General features: G+C 41.1%; 1 protein-coding gene across 2 annotated transcripts in view; it reads left to right on the top strand.

Annotated features, from left to right (window-relative positions):
- The window catches only part of CA10 (carbonic anhydrase 10), a 335728-nt gene that overhangs the window by 117620 nt on the left and 196972 nt on the right, over positions 1-21136 (top strand). For both annotated transcript variants that reach the window (XM_074970904.1, XM_074970905.1), the window contains exon 4: positions 2753-2895. In XM_074970904.1, coding sequence (XP_074827005.1) covers positions 2753-2895 — 143 coding nt within the window. The remainder of the gene's footprint in view (positions 1-2752; positions 2896-21136) is intronic.

Consider the following 21136-nt stretch of genomic DNA (forward strand, 5'->3'; position numbering starts at 1 on the left):
TTGTTCCCATTTCCTTCCTCTTCACCTGGTTTCCACTCCTTGTTCCTGCTTCCTCACTCTAATTCCAGTGACTGGCTCAGGCTTGACCCTTGGCATGACTTGTGACTCCGATTCCATCTTAATCGTGGGCATGGCTACTGACTCCAACCATCCCAGTTTGGGAGATTTTAGGCAGCTAAAAGTCGAGTCACGCAGCGGGGCTAAGACAGGCTCCCTACTTGCACTGGCTCCACGCCGCTCCCGGAAACCACGACATGTCTGGCAGCAGCTCCTCGGAGGAGGTGAGGTCAGGGGGTCTCCGCACACTGCCTTCACCCCCAGCGCTGATCCCGCAGCTCCCATTGGCAGGGAACGTGGAACCGCAACCAATGGGAGCGGTGGGGGCTGTTCTTGTAGGCAGGGGCAGCATGCAGAGCCGCCTGGCTGCCCATGAGCCTAGGAGCCGCTGCCGGACATGCCGCTGCTTCCGGAAGTCACCCATGGTAAGCACCGCCTGGCTGGAGCCTGAACCCCAAATCCCCTCCCACACACCAACCCCTGCCCCTGCCCCCTCCCGCACCCAAACTCCCTCCCAGAGCCCGTACCCCCCTCCCACATCCCAATCCCTTGCCCCAGCCCTGATCCCCCTTCTGCACCCAAATTCCCTCCCAGAGCCCGCACCCCAAATCCTCTTCTGCACCCCACCCTGCAGTCCAGAGCCCACACCCCATCCTGCACCCCAACCTTCTGCCCCAGCCCAGTGAAAGTGAGTGAGGGTGGGGGAGAGCGAGTGACTGAGGGAGCGGGGCTGGAGTGAGTGGGGGCGGGGTCTCAGAAAAGGGTGAGGGCAGGGGTGTGGCCTTGGGGCAGAGCAAGGATATTTGGGTGTGTGCAATTAGACAGTTGGCAACCCAACCCTGGCACTGACCCTTGGTGTGGCTTCTGACTCTAACTCTGGATTGATCCTTCACATGGCTTTGGACTCTGACTCTGCCCGTTAGTGTGACTTCTGACTGCGAACCTGACTCTGCCCGATCTCTGATGACGAGGTTAGACCGCCGCATTATGGGCCCGGATGGGTATCTATTAAACTGGAAATCAGTGTACTAGGAAGAGATCCATGTTTGTTACAGCTGTTCTGCTACTTCAATCTCTTCCTGATGATTTCTGAGCTCACCCATTTCTTATATCATGAGATCAAAGAGTTAACAGAAGGAGACCCTGGAAACTGAAATTTCAGTTATTGCAGGAAAAAGAGGAGCTGAGAATATCTGTGGCTGATATATTTCATCACACTGCAGAAATGGGAAAATACTCAACAGCTGCAAAACATTTTCCCCTCAAGTTCTGTGTATATTTGTGTTTGGTTTGTGCTGCACAAAAAAATGAGTCATTCTAGTTTTGTATAAAGTTTTCTTAGTGAAATCAAATATTGGGGCTCAAACCAAAATCTTTCATCTAAACCACCCTAAACGTTGGAGTTGTTTGTAGCTCTGAAATAGCTGTGTAGGTTTTGTGGCTGGTATAAATATAAACAGTCTAGAGCAACAATGAACAGGGTAGCATTATATTATCAACATCTATGAAAATTCACCATAGTATGTTGTTGGCACAGAAAAAAAGTCATACAAATGTTACAGTTGCATGGTTAAATGCTCTGGATATGGAGTACCACAGCTTAGGCTGGAAACACAAACTTAACTCTGTCCCTTTCCATGCATTATGATATATTCTTTAATTACGGGGGCACACATTTTTTATCAAATAAAATACAATATCATGCACGTTTTCTTTCAGCAAGTGTACAGGAGCAGAGTTAAGGTCGAGCATCATCTCCCAACTTCCTTCCAATCCAGGTTAGCTATGCGGTGTGGCCCATGAGTTACATGAGGGGTATTATATATTGCTGCCCATCAGACACACTTTTCTTCCACCTCCTTATGAGGCCATACCACCCTCCAGAGTAACTCAACACCGGTCTGAGTACTAGTCACAAATCACTGATTTCTCTTAATCCACTGAATGGAATAAAAACTCTGCCTGTCTGTCTGATAAGTCTCAAAATGTAATTATAAGCGGGGAATTCTCATTGAGTGTGTGTGTTTCCAATGGAATCCTGCAGGGATTGGTTCTTGGCCCTTCCGCTATTTAACATTTTTATCAAGGGGGAGTTGTTTTTATCAAGGGGGTGTGTGTTTGAGAGAGAATTGTGTGAATCAAAAAGAGACAAATAGATCTTGTCTTGTCTATGGAACATGAATATTCTGTGGAATAGTGACATATCCATGTCTTTTCTAATACATTATTCTTATTGTCAGTGTGTACCAAATATTGCAACTTGTTTTAGTTTTCTTTGAGTGGCTACATGTTGGCCTCAGTCCAAGGAATAAGTGCAGTGTATACATGTAAAATGAGCATGAGGATATGAGATATTCAAGTCCCTGTTGAGAAAAAGCAAACATTCTATACCAGTAATAGCAGATGAGCTAGTTACAGTTAAATCCGGAATGATTAAGTCCAGAGAGCTTAAGAGGGGCCAAAAAAAAAAATCTCCTTTGTTGATATTTTAATATCTCATTATCTCAGATTTGGGTGTCTGTGTATCATGCATTAAAATGCAGTTACTTGATTAATTTTCTTGAGTTGATTATATTGTGAGCACAGACAATACAAGAAGCAGTTTAATTGTTTCCACATCTGTTTTGTGTGGATTTTTCTTCCTCCCTCCAGATTCTTTCTTAAATTTGTATCTTTTTTTTTTCCCCCCTTATAGTTCCTTCCTTTTGGGGATTGGTGAACTCAGCCTGGAATCTTTGCTCTGTTGGGAAAAGGCAATCACCTGTCAATATAGAAACCAGCCATATGATCTTTGACCCTTTCCTAACTCCACTTCGCATAAACACAGGAGGCAGAAAGGTAAGTTTTCTGACATGTCTTGAAAAAACTTAAAAAACCAAGAGTTAACAGATGAAAAATATGTGCCACTTTCAGTATTTATGAAGTATTTTAACCTTGTAATGCCAATAAGCTCTTAGGCAGAATAATAATAAATGTAAAGCTGTGAAAACTACACATTGTTACCTCCCCTGCAGTGATCAAAACTGTACACTTTTAGGTATCCTGAAGCACTTGTTAATTGCCATACAGTACTGGTTCTTTTAAACTCACCTGTGAGTAGAATGGGTTCATTTATAAAAACTCACAGCTAATAAGTGATGTTTGTCCTGCCAGACAAGTAGGATTGTAAAGCCTCAGGAATGCAAATATTGTCTCAGAAGGCTAGATTCTCCTCTTTTGCTGGTATAAATCAGGAGTAACCTCACTGAAATCAGTGCAGTAACATTGCTGTAAATAGAGAGGAAAGAAGATTCGGGTCCAGAATGTTATGAAATGGAGGATTTAATTGGCTCACTCTGGAAGCTGGGGAGAGAGAGGCAGGCTCATAAAAATCTGTTCAGAAAACAGTTCAGTCTCCTAATTACTCTAGAGCTTATCAGTACTTGTGCTCCTAAAACCAAGTTACACTGAAGCAAAGCGCCTCTGCCATGCATTAATTAGAAAGCATACAAAAATATTTATAATAAATCAATATATCTTTGGGCACATTAGATCAGATAGAAATGATGGGTCAAAGACGATTTACCTTACTTGAGCTGAAGAAGACTACACTCATGAGTAAGGTGAACAAGATTTGGCCCATTGGTATATTTGCAGTGTAATTACTAGAACTGCTTGGTTTTCTAGACTAAATCTGCAAATCTCAATTAATTTAATATTTTTTCTGAAAACAAAACAAAAACCAAACAATTACATGGAAAAATCAGTTGCCTTCTGAAATATTATTGTGCCAATTTGGAGGCTACATCCTATTTTACCGAAGTATGAAACAGGAGGGATTTTTAGTCCTGTTTTAAGTGCATATTTCAATGTAACCTTAACTATAGCGTTTCTACCAACAATTCCATAACAAGAGCTGTATGTTCTAGTAATGTGGGTCACCTTCTGACCTTTTTTATTGTTGCCTTTTAGTCTTCTGTATTACCTTTTGATTTATTTTGCATGATTAGATTGCATATTATGGAAAGGGCAGAGCCATGAGAAAATTCTATTTACAAATTATTTAAATGCTGTGAATTTAAGAGGATTTAAAAGGATTTACCATACTCATAAGAATATATTGTTAAAATTACTTCCCCCTCAATTTAAATATAAAAAAGTGAAGGGAAACAAGTTTTGTCAGAGGCAATTGGTAAATAACAATATCAGGGTATTTCATTGTGTTTGCTAACATCTGTGAAGAGTAGTTACACACTCTATTATTCATAAACTGCAGCTTTTACGTGGCACACATTTTAAAAACTATAGACCTGATTCTGCATTCAAACCCTATATGTTTAACTGAGGAATTGTTGAATTGTATTTTATTATTATTAGTTTTGTTGAAAGTTATCAGGTTGGTTTGTCTTTTTACCTGTAATTAAGTTAATTTGGTTGAGTTTTCAATAGAACTAACAAACGATTCTTCTTTTTCTGCTCTGGGTTTTTGTCAGTGACTGAGGTGTTAACGAACCTGTTAAGGTGTCAATTACATATACAGATACAGAAACAAATAGTGCAATTTTCATTCAACCCTTAAGAGCAGGGCCAGCAAGACCCAGAAGATTAGGGTCAAACACCTTATGTTGGAGAGATCTCTTTGCCAGGCCTCAGACCCAGGTCAGGAGGACTTCATTTATACATCAATCTCTGACTGAGCATAGTGCACTGCCTACCTCGGCGCTGCATTCACCCAGACTTTGAGGGAAAAGTTGGAAAGTACTCAGTCTCCAAGAAGAGGCTTTCTAGTTCTCCTCACAAAAAGCCTTTCTGGGCTTGGACTCTATATGAACTTTAAGTATGCGAGTCGTCCATTGAAGTTCCTAACTTAAGTACATAAATTAACTTTAAACATATGCTTACGGGCCTTGCTGAATTGAGGCCTATCTCTTCATACACAAAATACACCTGAAATTATTTAATTGTGCAGGATATTAGGAAAATATCAGGTATAGTACATAAATATTTGTGTTTTAGCAAACAAAAGATCTTATAAATACAGATCCTTAGGTTATATATGGCCCCAAATTTGTTTTTACTGAACCAAGGATCAATAGATATGTTTCCAATTTCTTTAATTAAAAATTGCACTGGAAAGTTTCATGTTAAGAAATGTTTCTGTGCGTTGTTTGCAACACAAAAATGATAGCATTATACTAATGCTGTAAAACTTACAAGTAAAATTGTCCAGAAATTATTTATGGTTTTAGTTCAGCAAAATACTTGAGCATGTATATAAGTGCTTTGCTGAGCCCAGTCCTTTAAGCAGAAATGAAACTGTTTTATGTACAAAGTACAAAATGAGAGAAATGCAAAAAGTGAAAAGAAAATTATATTTCAAGCATCATTTCCAAGGACTTCTTAATTACATGATTTTTAAAGTAATAGTGTTCCTTTAGCTCTAGGCAGAGCTCATTCATTATCTCATATTCTTTCCATTTATAGTTGTTAAAAGAATAACAACCAATATACATGGATTTACAAAAAACAAAACAAAAAAACACCAAACCCTGCAAATGGGAACAGACACATTTAAAAATGCATAGACAAGATCTGAGTCCTATTAAACTCATTTCTAAAAATGTCATTTTATCAAAATTGCCATTCAAATGGAAGTAGTTATTTGAAAGCATATTTCAAGCAGGAACTGGTCCTAATGATTACTTTGAATTATTGCTCCTAAGAAATGTGTATTCAGCATAAAGATTTAAGAAAAACACAGGAAGTAACCAGAGGTTTCAACTGTATTTATTCAAATGCAGGCATGGTATTTTTCAACCCTAAGATTAATTTTAAAATAAAATATATTGATCTGGTGAAACCTCTTAGAAATAATTTATTCTTTCATAACATTTTATCTGTTAACAGGGGAGTGCTTAAAATGGTATTTTAATATTTCATGACTTACATCTATATAGCAGTTCTCTTGTTTTATTCAGTCCTTTAGTGACATGGAATAATATGGATGAACAGATAATGTGAGGTAACAGGATAATTAAAATCATAGAGGACAGAGTCTCTTTTACAAAAGGTGTAGATATTCCAAAGTGATTTATCTTCACCTGTTGTCTCGAGCAATGAGCTTTCTTTTGTGCATTGCTGTTGGAAACAATATGGGACATGTGAAATTTGTCCTTAATATATTTCCATAGCAACTCTGAATGTTTATACAAACAGAATTGAGAATCAGTTTAATCTGTGGCACAGAATTTGAGAAAATGCATTACTCAATTATGTTAATTCTATTAATTAGAGCTGGTCAGAAATTTCACTTTGGAACACTTTTTCCATTGAAAAATGCTGATTTGACAAAAGTGAGCGTTTCACAGAATGTATTGAGTTCATCAAAATTTTCTATGGTAAATTATTAATTTTTTTTCATTTGTTAGAGTGAAAACATTTCATGTTTACTTTATTCTGACTTTTGTAATTTGTTATAATTTGTAACATAACAGTCAAAACAATTAAGTCTAAATTAAATGTTTTGATGATGCTGAAGCAAAATATTTCATTTAACAAAAAACTAAGATTTCTACTTTTCATCCTGATTCACGACAATACAAAATTTGGAAATCTCAAAAGTTCCCACAGGATGGGAATTCCATTTTTTGACCAACTCTTCTACTAATAAAACACTGTCTGGGAAGGAGTGCCATGGAGATGTTATATCAGTGGGCCAAATCCTGCTTGACTCATGCAAACGAGAACATGTGCTCCTCCCCTGGATGAGATGATCAGCCTTTGGCCTGTGTGTGTGACTTAGCCCCCTATACAAAAGATTTCTAAAACTGATCAGTAGGGGTCAAATGATAAAGGTAGAAAAGAAACTCCAGTCTCGGGGCCAGATTGTGACTACCTGTATGTGTGTGTGTGGCTGGCTGGCTGGGGGAGCTGTCAAGTCCCATGGTATGGAAGTCCTCTCACATGGGGCAGGAAGGAAGTGGGGCAATAGACCCACACCCATGAACTGATCAACAGAGCAAAGCTACGTGTCTGGGGGAGGAAGCATGTGGCAGTGGGCACGTTTGTCTGACTCTGCATTGACCAGCTCATTATCGTGTGAAGTGCTGAGGGCAGCTTGAGTACAAAAGGTGATTCACAGAATACATCATTTCGTCTCATGACACCAGATATACCAATCCAATGCAGTTTCACGTTTTGGGGAACTTGATTACTTTCAAGAAGTTGCCTTGGGAATTACAGCACTTCCTTAGCGTAGCTGCTACTTTAGCAGTGCTGCAGTTGATATCTAGGGAAGTAGGTCAGGCCTTTGAATTTGAGAATTAGCTCTTGAAGTATGTTAGATCAAGGTGGATTGTGGAGTTCTACTACTGAAATTCTACAAAGGGATTTGATCCTTGTCAGAAGCATTCATTTTTTTCCTGTGTATTGGCTTGGGTTACTGTTTCTGGAGCTTGGAGCGACGTCTGTTCTTAACCATTGATATGTTTTGCATTAATTGTTGTTGCTTGTGGGAACCCCGATTGATCTAAATGTTGAGGAAGTGGAATGACAAATAGCCCTTTTTGATTCAGATATTAAGCTTGGGGAAAAATCCAGACTTTTTCCTGAACATCTCTTCACTTTGCTCACTGAATTGAGTGTCATTGCTCTAAGCTGAGTGGTGGTGGTGTATATTTCAACAGATTTTCTTACATTCTCCGTTTGTTGCTAAGCCTTGTTGGTCCTCTTACACTGAGGATTTGGTTTAGCAGGAGCTATATTTATATTTTTTTTTCATGTTGGACGTGGCTTTCGTGTGGGTTGAGGCACTTGGGTTTTCAGGGCTATTAACCAATTGATATAGCAGCCAGGGAATTGCTTTGACAACACTTAACTGTGGTTATCACATTGTACAGTAAGGGATTTTTTGGAATTGATACTAAGACGATTAAGTGCAAATAACAAGAGACTGTAAATTGGTTGAACCTATAAGAAATCCTAGAGTTAAGATAAAGAAGCACAAGCCTAGATACACAATAGTGAGCCAGAAAACCTACTAGTCGTGCAGTGAAATGAAAATCTTCATTAAATACATCTTTTAAAACTGATTTGATTGCTGTACATGAGTGCAGATGGGGAGGGGAAGGTTCAGTTGAAGTTATCAGTTCTTGTAACAGGAACATAGCAGGTGAACCCGGGTCTTGTGCAGGTGTCCTGATTTTTATAGAAACAGTCCCGATATTTGGGGCTTTTTCTTATATAGGCTCATATTACCCCCCACCCATCCCGATTTTTCACACTTGCTGTCTGGTTACCCTATGTGCAGGTATGTAAAGGGGGAACTGATTTTCTTGTACTTCGATTTTAAAAGTAACATTTTTAATATGACTTTTTTTAATTCAGTGCGACTATCCTAGGCCTAAAAACTCTATAGGCGGGCTGCGCTGTTCAAGGGAGGTTTAAGCAGGTGACTTTCAGGAAGGGGCTGCTGCTTGGTGGTGCATATCCCTGCCATGTCATTCTGTCAGTTTTGCCCTTTTTGAGCTGGGCCTTGATCCTGCAACATGCTGAGCGCCCTCCATTTCTGCTGACTTCAGTAGGAGTTGAAGATATTCAGCACCTCATGGGTCTGAGCTTTTAGTGCCAATGTTGAATTAAAAAGCCAAGTGCTTGACATCACACTGCTGAAATCAGTTGGGGATTTGCCGCAGATCCAAGTCTCACTTTTGCGGCAATACCAGTAACATATTTGACCATCCTGTTACTATTTCCTCAAGTCTTCCGTTGTTAATTGCAAATTCAGTTTGTTCATGCAGCCATCTAAACTACATGCCTGTTGATCTCTGATTCAGCAGCATGAAACCATATAGCTCTAAAATATTTCCATGAAATTCTCTTTAGGACTACAGGCTTGTTTAGATGAACAGTTAGTGAGTGCATGGCAAGCTGAGGTGTAAAGCTATAGTGCACTAGTGTGCTGCATATTAACTGTCCGTATGGCCCCTGCTACTGCACACTAGGAAACCTTCAGCACACAGTAGCATGGTCCACGCAGATAGTTACTGTGTGGCATGCTAGTGCGCTGTTGTAGCTTTTACATCCCAGCTGGCCAGTCACTAGCTGTTCATCTAGGCATGCCTAAGAAACTCACCTTTACACAAAATAGTTCCACTCCCAGTCTTCTCCTAACAGTCTCTGTCCTTTCAATATTAATGGAAGAACTCAAGGAATTGTAGGCTTCGAAAACTTTGTTTCAGACTTTTTCAAGAACTTTTGTAGAGCTTTTGAACAAACACATTGAGCTAAGTTCCTCCCAAGAATAACTCCCCTGAAGTCAGTGGAAGAATCTGTTCCATTGTTTGTCTGGACTACAATACAATCACTTTTTAGCTACAATTCTGATCTATTTATTTTGTAACTGGAAAATCATTAGAAAACTAAAAATTTTGGAGATGTGTAGCCCCTAATTGAACGTTATGAGCCAAAATGCATAAGATTTCTTGCTCCAGGACCTCCGCCTGTTACAATTTTTCTGTCCTTTCAGTGCTTTGTTGACTTAGGCTTTGTAATGGAGCTGGTCAAAATGTTTCCATATTTTTAACCAAAAAAAGTGTGAAAATATTTCTGAAACGTTTCACAAAAAAATTCTCACCATTTTTCATACCTCTCTGCTGTGTATATGTCCAGACATTTCCCTCTGCCCTGGGCACTCTCTGCACTTTGGATTTTTCTCCTATCCTAGTGGGGAAAGTGGGTTGGAGGTGACATGGGGGCACAAGGGAAAGAGTTTTGGGACAAGGGCTGCGGGGGGGGTCAGGCATGGTAGTGCTCCACCTGCATGGCTACGAGCGTCTGGATCGAGTCCGCTTGGCGCTCCATTATGCTTATCAGCCAATCTGTGCTTTGCTGCCAGAGCACCATGCTTTTGTGCCGGCGCTCCTCATTCTGCTGGCGGATCTTCCTTTCACTGTCCCGCCACTCCTGCACTTCTCAATTTTCATTACTTAAATGCTGCATTACTTCATGCAACGTGTCTTCCTTGCTTCTACGTGGCCTCTTTCTGATTCTTTGGAGTCTTTCGGCCGGTGATAACACGGACGGCTGAGGTCTCAAGGTTGCATCTGTAAAGGCAAAATGCAACACTTAACAGAGGCAATGATTCCCCATACTTAAGGGCAAGCACAGTCTACATAATAGCATAATTTGCCCGTCCCAAAGTGAGCGCACATAACGCACGGGTTATGGTGAATAAGCACAGGGTCAAGCGTGACTGATTGTTTCACTCTGTACTGTCCTCTGGGTTTCTGTGCCTTGGGGAGAGCCAACAGCGGTAGGGGGCCCCTATACTGAACACTTTCCCCACATTTTCCACAGGAGTTTGTCCTGGAAGATATCTCGCTGCTGAGGGTGACCTGAGAAGCAAGGGAGGGTCTTCTACTGCAATGCGGCTTCCACCCTGGCCCATATGCAGCTTGCCTGTGTGCACTAATGGTCCCCCCATCCCTCATGGCACAGTGACGCTGACGAGTTAACCTTCCTGGGACAAGGACCACAGTGGCTCTCCCAAGAAACCTGCGGAAGCGCATTGCCCAGCTTCTGGATGAGACCTTTAAAGAGATCACTGAGGCCGATTACCGCGATGTGAGAGCACATCAACACCCTATTCTGCATCTAAGCATGCATTCAGCCCTAACCCTCCTCACCCCAAGAGCCCGCACCGAATAACTTCCTTCCCAAAATAAAAGCCACTTACTGGGAACCTCCTCTGGTGTTTGTCCTTCCCCAAACACCGGCCGCCGTGACTGGCTACCTTCCTCTTGGCTCGAGAACAGCTCCTGGCTACATGCATCTAGGGATTCCGGGGTGTCTTCCTCTCCCTCAGCACCCTCTCTCCTGCTTCGCTCCTCCTCCTGCCTTGTTGAACTGGGCTCTGAAGTGTCCACGGTGGTACTCGGAGTGAAGGTGGGGTCGCCCCCAAGTATCGCGTCCAGCTCTTTGTAGAAATGGCAGGTTGCGGGGGCAGCACCGGAGTGGCTGTTTGCTTCGCGGGCTTTGCGGTAGGCATTCTGCAGCTCCTTCACTTTAATCCTGCACTACAGTGCATCCCAATCATGGCCCCTTTCCATCATGTCCCTTGATATCTGCCGGAACGTATCTTAATTCCTACGGCTGGAGCACAGCTGGGACTGGACAGCTTCCTCCCCTCAAACACTGATGAGGTCCAGCACCTCGCCATTGCTCCCTACGGGGGATCACCTGGCGCTTGGAGGCATGGTCACCTGGAAAGATTCACTGAGAGCACTCCAAGCCTTGCTGAGCAAACAGGAATGGGATTTTCAAAATTCCCAGAGAGTTGAAAGGATGGGTCTGACGGTTGGTCATCTGAGGGCAGGGTAGTAGAGTTCAAAGTGACGACCAGAGTGGCTGGAACAGGCATTGTGGGACACTTCTGGAGGCCGATCAGAGTGCACTAACAGACCAGGGCGTCCACACTGGTGCTGCGGTGCCCCAGCGGGGGCACACAAAACATTATTCCACTCGCCGAGGTGGAGTGCCAGGAGCGCTGTAGCCGCGTAGTCAGAGCGCTCTACGTGCCTTGCCAGTGTGGACGGGTAGTGAGCTAGTGTGCCCGGGGCTGCTTTAATGTGCTGTAACTCGCAAGTGTAACCAAGCCCACGCTGTTCATGAGCCACAAAAGAACCATTATGTGGTGTCATAGAATCATAGATGATTAAGGTTGGAAGAGACCTCAGGAGGTCCTCTAGTCCAACCTCCTGCACAAAGCAGAACCAACACCAACTAAATCATCCCAGCCAGGGCTTTGTCAAGCCGAGCCTTAAAAACCTCTAAGGATGGAGATTCCATCACCTCCCTGGGTAACCCATTCCAGTGCGTCACCACCCTCCTAGTGAAATAGTGTTTCCTTATATCCAATCTAGACCCCCACCCCCCTCTGCAACTTGAGACTATTGCTCCTTGTTCTGTCATCTGTCACCACTGAAAACAGCCGAGCTCCATCCGCTTTGGAACCCCCCTTCAGGTAGTTGAAGGTTGCTATCAAATCCCACCTCACTCTTCTCTTCTGCAGACTAAACAAGCCCAGTTCCCTCCATGTCCTGCCATTGCAGTGCAGTGTTGCAGAAGTCCATGAGGACACTGTTTCATGACCATGCAAGTCATGATGTGGACACCTCAAGGTGGTGTTACAGCATCACTCTTGTAGTTATTCTGTGTCTCTCTGCTGCTCCATTTCATGGCAAGGCGGGTCTCCATCTCCACAAGGCTGCATATCACTCGTACAGATAACTGGATTCCAAGATCCGGAATTTTAGCTTGAGTTGCTTAATGTGTTTACATGCATATTAATTCCCCAGTAAGAATGCTGCTGTTGAGAACACTCCAGATGATGCAGTTCTTTCGCAGCCCTGGCTTTGTCTCTTGATTATCAATTTTAGTAAATTTAACAGGCAGCCCTTCGGAGTTTTAAAAAAAAAAAATCAGTTTTAATAGACCATCCAAACCCTTATTAAATACACGGCGCACTCCTCCCCTTGCCTGCGAACAAATATATGATTTATCTTGTTTCTCTTTGTCACTCCACATAAGCCCCGCAGCAATTGGCAAAAGAACAAAATAATTTTACTGAGAGGCTAGTGTAGTGTGGTGTCACTCATGCAACAGGCACTGTGGACCCCAATCTCTAAAGCAACCACAAAATCCCATTAAAACAGAATGACCCACTGTAACAGGCTGGCAGCCTGGCTGAACCACCCACTGCTGTTAACAGGAAATGAGATGGCGTAACAGTGAGTGGGAGTAGCCTGTAAGAGGGGTGACATTTTCTAATCTATGTTATGCAGCAGGTTCGACTACATAATCATAATGGTTCCTTCTGGCCTTAAAAATCCATAAATCTCAATTCTGTTGAGAGGGTTTGGTCTGTTGCTATCATTGGAACCCTGCCAGAGGAGAAGGCATTGGGGTGCTTGGACATATTTTGTGGTGTTGAACCTGACCCTTCAGGAGCTCAGGTTTTTTGGAATGGGATGAGGAAATAGTTCTCGCTCACGCCGACTAAATCAAAAAACTTTGATCTTTCTGAAACTAGGAAGTGGTGGCCAATTTTACACCAGCAGTAGTTTTCCCTCCTTTCTTAAATGGTTTCTTAAATTGAAAATGTATTCCTTTTATTAAAAAGTGTTTCTCATAGCATTGCCCCCCAAAGTTAACAAATGGTGGAGTTCAAGAGGAAAGGCTGCTGCTGCTTATAGCAGTTTGGGAGTCAAATCTCAAACAAGTGCCTACGAAAACTTCACACAACCATACATCATCATCTCTTTTGTTTAGCCCATTTTTAGAGAGAGGTTACTTTAGAATATTGTTCTGAGGCTTACTTGTATTTTGTCCTGCTTGTTAAATCAAAGCCATTGTTGTTCTGTACAGATCTTCAAGTGAAAGAAAAAATAATATTAGTGGAATTTCAATTATCTAGATAACTTTTCACTAAATCAGAGTTGCCTGTATTTTAAGACATAGTATCTTGCAACTTGCCAGGACTAGAAATAAGTGCACAGTTGCCCAGTACCAAGAGAAATACAAACAGAGCTTGATCTGTAGCTGGTTAAACCAGCTGAGCTCTGTTGAAGCCAATGGAGCCAGATTGATTTACACCATCTGAGAATCTGGCTCCAAATGGATATCTAATCTATGTAATCTTCAAGTTAGCAGCAAGTTGTTGTCATTGTGAAATGATAGGCCCCGATCCTGCAAACACTTACAACATTTATCCATGTGAGTAAATTTGCACGTGCGATTCCCTTTTTTTCAGGATCAGGGTCTTAAATAGTTTTTAAAACACGGTTTATACCACAGATTATGTCCAATGCCTTCTCAGATGCCATGGGCATGCAATTGTATAACAACAGGGTGTGTCTTATCTCTCTACTTAAGTTCTTTTCCTAGTTTGCCTTTTCCTCCTTACTAAAAGGACACTAAGTCACCCTTATTTTAAAAAAAGCATGGTTTTCTAGATCTTGTGCATTTCCAGGCATGAAGATAAATTTCATGTTTTATTTTGTTGGAATAATTCAAAGTTCACAATTTGAGATACTACTGCAATCACCACTTCTTAGGACTGGCGGAGGAGCCAGGTGTTGCTTAATATGGTAATAAAAAAATTCCAAAACAATTTTTGTCATATTTAAAAAAAAAAAACAGTATGAGAATAAGATTCTCTCTCCTGTCTTTGTAAGTCTTTCTTTTGGAGATGTCTGCTTGCTGCTGCGAAGTTAAATATCATAGGATTTCTGTTCTAAGAAGTCACACTGAGGGATTTAAAACACCGATTGTTTTACTAGTTTTTATTTGATTGTGGAGGTGGTTGGAACACTGATGGTAATTTGCCTCTTGTTCCCAAAATGGCATTTTGACAATAGTTTAGCAAGCCAGCATGTCAGTGTCACTCCTGAGCCATCTCCACTACAATCAGTTGCAATTTGCCTTGACCTTGAATTTAGACTTCTGAAATGGAAGTTCTGTGTTCTGCATATTGTAGTTCGTAGAGGGCTGGGTTTTCAAAAGTGCCTTCAGGATTTCGGTGCAGAGGTCCCATAGAAAATCACTGGGACTTGGGTTTCTAAATCCCTACCTAAAATCTTTAATACTTCAGCATGGATTTGGCAGCAGAAATACAGTTCTCTGCAATATGAACAAGCATGATTAAAAATATAAAACTACTGTACCTGGTAAGGCTGGGGCAAAATCCTGACTCAGGGTTACATGTGTTCCCCCCCCCCCCAAACCGTGACTGTGCTAAGGAGAACCATGGGCAAAACGGTTGCGCTCCAGTTCTGGTTCCCTGAAAAACACAGGCCATGTCCACATTAGGATAAACCATGTTAGCTAACACATTCAAGCTAATATGTAGAGCTGATTTTAAAAAATGTTTTGCTGCAAAAAAATGTCAGTGATTTTCATCCAAATCTTCACTCCGTTTTTAGGGGAGTGCGCTCAGAACCTGCGTTCCAGTGCAAATTCAAACATCTACAATGCTATTTTATAGCCCCACAGCCCGAGCTCTGTGAGCCTGTGTCAGCTGACCCAAGCTCTGACTCGGTGCCATGGGATTTTTATCACTGTAGATATATCCTGAGTCCACAAGCCAGTCCCACAGATACCAGTTTACAATGCAGACATACGCACTAGGATTAACATGTTTTAAAATTATACCTTTTTTCCCCTAGTTTTTGCAGTGCCAGGCTGAGCAGCAAATGACCATTGTGTGATGGGGTTTAAGATTTATTATTATGATTGTTACTATAACACCTAGGAGCCCAAGTCATGGACCAGACCGCACTGTGCAAAGTGCTATACCAGCACAGAATAAAAAGACAGTCCCTACCCCAAGGAGATTACACTCTAAGTACAAATCGAGGTTACGGATTGTTCATCCCTGTCTGGCTGTATCTATGAGACAGTACTGGGGATAGACAGTGGTCACACTAGCAACCTAACCATTGGGTTAGAGGGGTCCATACATTGGTCCATACATTGTAACACACACCTTCAAAGTGCTTCTGGTCCCTATTCTCACTCCTCCACTCCAGTTTCTTATTTCCTAGCATATAAAATTGTGTGGGTATTTTGTCTATCATAGTGCTAATAGTGCCCATTTTCAAGAACTCTTTTTGTATCCTGATGTGTTTTTAATTTTGGATTAAAATCATAATGCTATAGAACATCAATATTGCGTTTTGCCAAGTATTGAAATTACTACTTGCCATCCTTCCTTTTTTTCCCCCTAATAAGTTAGAGTAATGGTAATAACATGATAGAGTAACAGTATTTACAATACTTTAGACACACAGTGAATCCTGACCAATTAATTAAACCTTGTATGACAGGGTCGGGCCAGATGACTACAGGAGCGTAATAGAAGACAGATGTGTTAGCCCCAGGTTAAGTAGGTCCCTTTTCCCTGGGTAAGGTAACAAGGAAGGTTCCAGAACAATCAGGAACCTTCTGGAGACAATTAAGACAGACAGGCTGATTAGAACACCTGCAGCCAATCAAGAAGCTGCTAGAATCAATTAAGGCAGGCTAATCGGGGCACCTGGGTTTAAAAAGGAGCTCACTTCAGTTTGTGATGCGTGTGAGAGGAGCTGGGAGCAAGAGGCACTAGGAGCTGAGAGTGAGAACACGGACTGTTGGAGGACTGAGGAGTACAAGCATTATCAGACACCAGGAGGAAGGTCCTATGGTGAGAATAAAGAAGTTGTTGGAGAAGGCCATGGGGAAGTAGCCCAGGGAGTTGTAGCTGTCGCACAGCTGTTCCAGGAAGCACTCTAGACAGCTGCATTCCACAGGGCCCTGGGCTGGAACCCGGAGTAGAGGACGGGCCCGGATTGCCCCCAAACCTCCCAACTCCGGGTCAGACACAGGAGGAGTCGACCTCGACTGTGGGTTCAGAAAAACGGCCAAGCTGAGGGCTGCCGTGAAGCTCCAAGGCAAGCAAATCCGCCAATAAGCACAAGATCCACCAAGGTGGAGGAGGAACTTTGTCACACTTGTCAGTTTGGTGATGCCATATGGTAGTCATTTTAGGTCATGCTTAAAGACTTAACTTGCTTTTAAAGGCACATAACAGTCTGTTGCAAATTACCTTCTTTTTATGATCACTAAAAATGACTCTACCTGATTTTGATCTATTGGGAATGAACAAGTCAGTGTACACTGGCCAAGGACTGTTACATAAACTCTGTAGTGCAATGTGTGTAAATGAAAATTATTTGGTTGGATCCCTTATATTTTTCCTTTCATATGGAACGTTGATAAATTCATTTGTATATTATTTAAATTAATGCCTTTATAAATAATTGGTTCATTTAGCACATGCTACAAAATAACGATATTACTTAGCAGTTTTCTAACCTAAAATAGGGTGGGGAAGAGAGAGAAACTGACTAGAAATCAGTGAAATGGTTTCTCTGCCAGCTCGTTCCGATTCCATGCTGTTCAATCAATTCTGAGTATTACTAGCATTTTCCTCAAGAGTGTAATATATGGCAACTGCCAAGTTTTGCTTTGGTGATTACTAAAAGGACAGATTCTGTTGTGAACCATATTTCAGCACTGCAGAAATATAAAAAATGAACTGTTAGAAATGGTCCAGGAGGAATGAACAGCAATAAGACATCAATGTCATCTGTAAACTGATTTGTGTGAATTTTAGAGGACTTAATAATATGATGCTTTGATGTATAGTGTGATCGGAATGTTAATACATCTGATACAACTGTCAGAAAGTTTAATGAATAAAAAATGTAAATGATATACTATCACTAGTTAAGATAAGAATGTATCTTCCCTAATACTCCTCTGGCACTCTATGCGCTCTATTAGTAAGAGAGTATAAAATGCATTTGGCAAGTTAAAATAAATTTTGCATGTCAGTCTGTCATTTGCTATTTACAGGAGAGTAAGACATTTTTAAACTCACTGCTACTTGTATATTCTACTATTTGTAAAATATATATGAAAATGTGAAAAATGCACATTCAAGGAATATTTGTGAGCATACACTCCGGGTTCTATTTTCTTATCACTGAAATGATCCTTAACTGAGATTTAAGTGAGTTGGAGGATTTGTGTAAGTTTGCCATACACACGAACACAAATCCTTTTCTGGAAATGCCAGGAATCTCTGAGAATTTGTCAGCTTCTGGAGAATTTGTGAAGCCTAGAAAAGGGAAGGTGACGTGATGAAGCCCATTTAAAAGTAAAGAAACCTGGTCCTGAGAGTTTTGCCTGCCTAAGAGCTTGCAGGATCAGGTTTCATACACATACAGGATGTTTAGATACACAGTCTTCCTTGGGATTCGTGCCTGCTTAAGAATCCGCATCATTCTCTTTGAAGTAAATGCAAGGATATATATAGTATATTCACCTTACAGTGTATAGTGTAACATCCTCCAGTTACTTGTCTTGTTACTCCACAATTACAGCCTCATGGCATATACATTATACCAGTTTTGCTCCCTTAACTGAATGACCTCCTAAATATAAATGAATGTATGGAAGGAAACAAGGTATACATTGCATCATGTTAAGTGGGAGTGAGGTGAAGTTCAAGAGACTCGAAGAGAGAGGGAGCTGTGTTTGGCTCCTGTAGTTATCTAGTTCCTTAACCCTTCAGATTGCTGCTCCAAACCCATGATCCTCTTTGTAAATCCAGAGATACCCAGTGATGCTAAATGGCAGCTGAACAGTCTCACATTACTGTTTTGTTTTTCCTTCAGAGTCCACAGAAAATATTTTCTTGTATGACATACTTTTAACAAGTGTCTTGGCTGCTACATTGGAGGAATTAAAAGTGCCATGGGACTTCTTGGAAAAAGTTGGTATATTCATCCTGATGCCATATTCAAAATGGGGTAATTAAAATTTCACCTGAATAATATGCTTTTAGAGTTTCAATTGGATAAAATATTGTCCACATTCTTTCCTGAAACGTGCAGTGTTGCTGTGTGCAGTTAAACAGCTTGTTATCTCACTAACTCGTTATCTCAGTGATGGAAAAAAGCTATCATCATGTCCTCACATCCAGGTTATCTCTAAATCTTGCAGATTCTTTCTGCATAACGTCTCTAAAATACTGCCTTGCCTATCGATCCACACAGATAAAACTCTCTCATTCAGGCTCTCATCATCTCACGTTTTCATTACTGTAACATTCTTTCTCTGACCTTGGCAAAGGCAATTTTGCCCCACTCGTATCCATTCAGAATATTGCAGCAAAGATCATTTTCCTAGCCTGTTGCTTTGACCAGTTCACCTTTCTTTGCATCTCTCCACTGGCTCCCTCTTCTCTGATGTATCAGATATAAGCTACTTGTCTTAACTTTCAAGGTCCTTCATGACCTGTCCCTGCTCTACCTATCTTCTTTCATTCAATATCAGAAAGTCAACTCCCATGTTGCTGGCCTCCACTGGCCACTTGTTAAATTTTGAAAAAAACACCTTCTTGCTTTCTCCTATGCTGCCCCTTGCTCTTGAGAGAAGCTCCCCATAAACACACTCAAAACTAACTCATTATCCTCCTTCAAAACTCTCCTCTACCGTGAGGTCTATTTTAAAAACACAGCTTGGCAGTGCTTACACAGCTTGTGTACTGAGACCAGAGCCTATCATGGTGACCAGTACTGTCCCATTATTTCCTTATGTTCCCCTATCAGTCAGTCTGTATCTGTTGTTAATCTCTTGTCTTGCACTTAAATTGTAAATTCTTTGGGGCAGCGACTGCCTGTGTTTGTACAGCACCTAACACAATGGGGTCCTGGTCCATGACTGCGGCTTTTAGGTGCTATGATAATACAAATAACAAATATTAATCATTTATATGCATGTGCCAGTTCAGGGCCAAATCTGTACTAAATATTAAAGTCTCAGTAGCTCTATTGAAGTGACTTTTACTGGTGGGCAGAAGTTTTGTACTAATCAGTTTGCAACTTTCATAGAATTTTTGAAACTGTTGGGTGAAAGGTACCTATAAAATGTCAGTCATTCGATCATTTGAAACGAGGGCGATGTGTTACTGTGTGGTTTGGGCAAGGGATCTATTGGAAGATGAGGAAGCCCATATCAACTTTAGAATATCATGTCTCCTCCTAAACTGGTGTAAATCAGCATAGCCCTATTGACTTCAATGAAGCAGTGCTGATTCATATCAGCTGTGGTTCAACCCCCTTTTTTTCTGGTCCCTGGTTGTTCCTCTGTTTGTCATGATGCTGTTTTGCTGCACATGATGAAGATGTTACTCTAGCAGTCATTCTAATATCAATGAGAGAAAATTGTGGTACAGTTCCATGCCGTCATGTTTGGGTAACTTAACAAAAAAAGATCAGTGACTGTTCTCATTTCTGAGGACTGAATTGTTTGAAATATTCAGATGGGTATAAAAAAGATCTATTGAGTGATTTTTTTATGCCCTTTTTCTGTTTAGCAACACACATGGGGCAGTATTTTGATAATATGCTTTTTGGGTTTATTCCATCCTGCTTTAAATCTGTGCACAAATCCAGATTTTTATTTTAACACTCACTCAGATGTAAAACCTGTTTGTTTTTATTTTCATTTGATTTGGTGTGAGTGACTGTATCTGATGACGGGAGAAGATTGAGGATTTTTTCTTTCTCATAGATTCTGATCTCACAATAAGAGTGAATAGGTCTCTAGCAGTGTATGGTTCAAATAGAATTACAATTTGTATTTCAGATTCATTAAAATACACTTCATGGGTTTCAGATGGATATTTCATCCCTTACTCTTTCGTTACAAAGGATGAAATTATACTATGCTGTATGGGAGTATAGTAGAGCTTAGTAAAATATGATGATTTTTTTTTCGGCATGCTGATCTCTTGGGTTCAATATTGAGGAAATATTTTATATTGATGCTTGCCATAACAGATGAAAATATTCTGTCGTTTCATACAGGGCAGCAGTCGGCAAAAGGCTGACTTGAAAAGCAAATTTAAGATTTAAAACAGACTTTTTTATGATCGTTGACTGAATTTTGGGGAAATCTTTTATTTAAAGAAGGCAAATATCAGATACCTATTATTTTCAAATATCCGTGACATTGCAGTGATTGGAGTGAAGCAGTTGTCCTTTACAGACGATGACATATTGCGGACAGTAAATATGAAAATAGCTGACTCCATAACTGTTACAAGCCAACATTTTAACAGCTTCACAAACATTTAGGAATAATAATTCTTGTGTCCTTTTCACCGCAGTCTTAGTTTATTGTGATTACTCAACTGTTTGAATTGATGTGTGCAGTGTCCTTGTTAGCAGGTGAGGGCGTAGCATAGTGCCTGTAATAGTATATAGACTTGATCCGGTGATAAAACTCCCATTGACTTCAGTGGTAGAGAATCAGGCCTTATGGCCCCAGTTGTGCCAACAGTTATGCACATGCTTATCTTTACACACAGGATTAGTTCCATTGACCTCAGTGGAGCTACTTGTGTGTGAAATCAAGCATGTGGAACTGGGACCTAAGAGGCGAGGTGGATTTTGGGTCTCCAGCTCTACATGTTGCTGTTCTCTTGGTCAGG

Source organism: Natator depressus, chromosome 14 (assembly GCF_965152275.1).
Source record: "Natator depressus isolate rNatDep1 chromosome 14, rNatDep2.hap1, whole genome shotgun sequence".
NCBI classification, from domain to species: Eukaryota; Metazoa; Chordata; order Testudines; family Cheloniidae; genus Natator; species Natator depressus.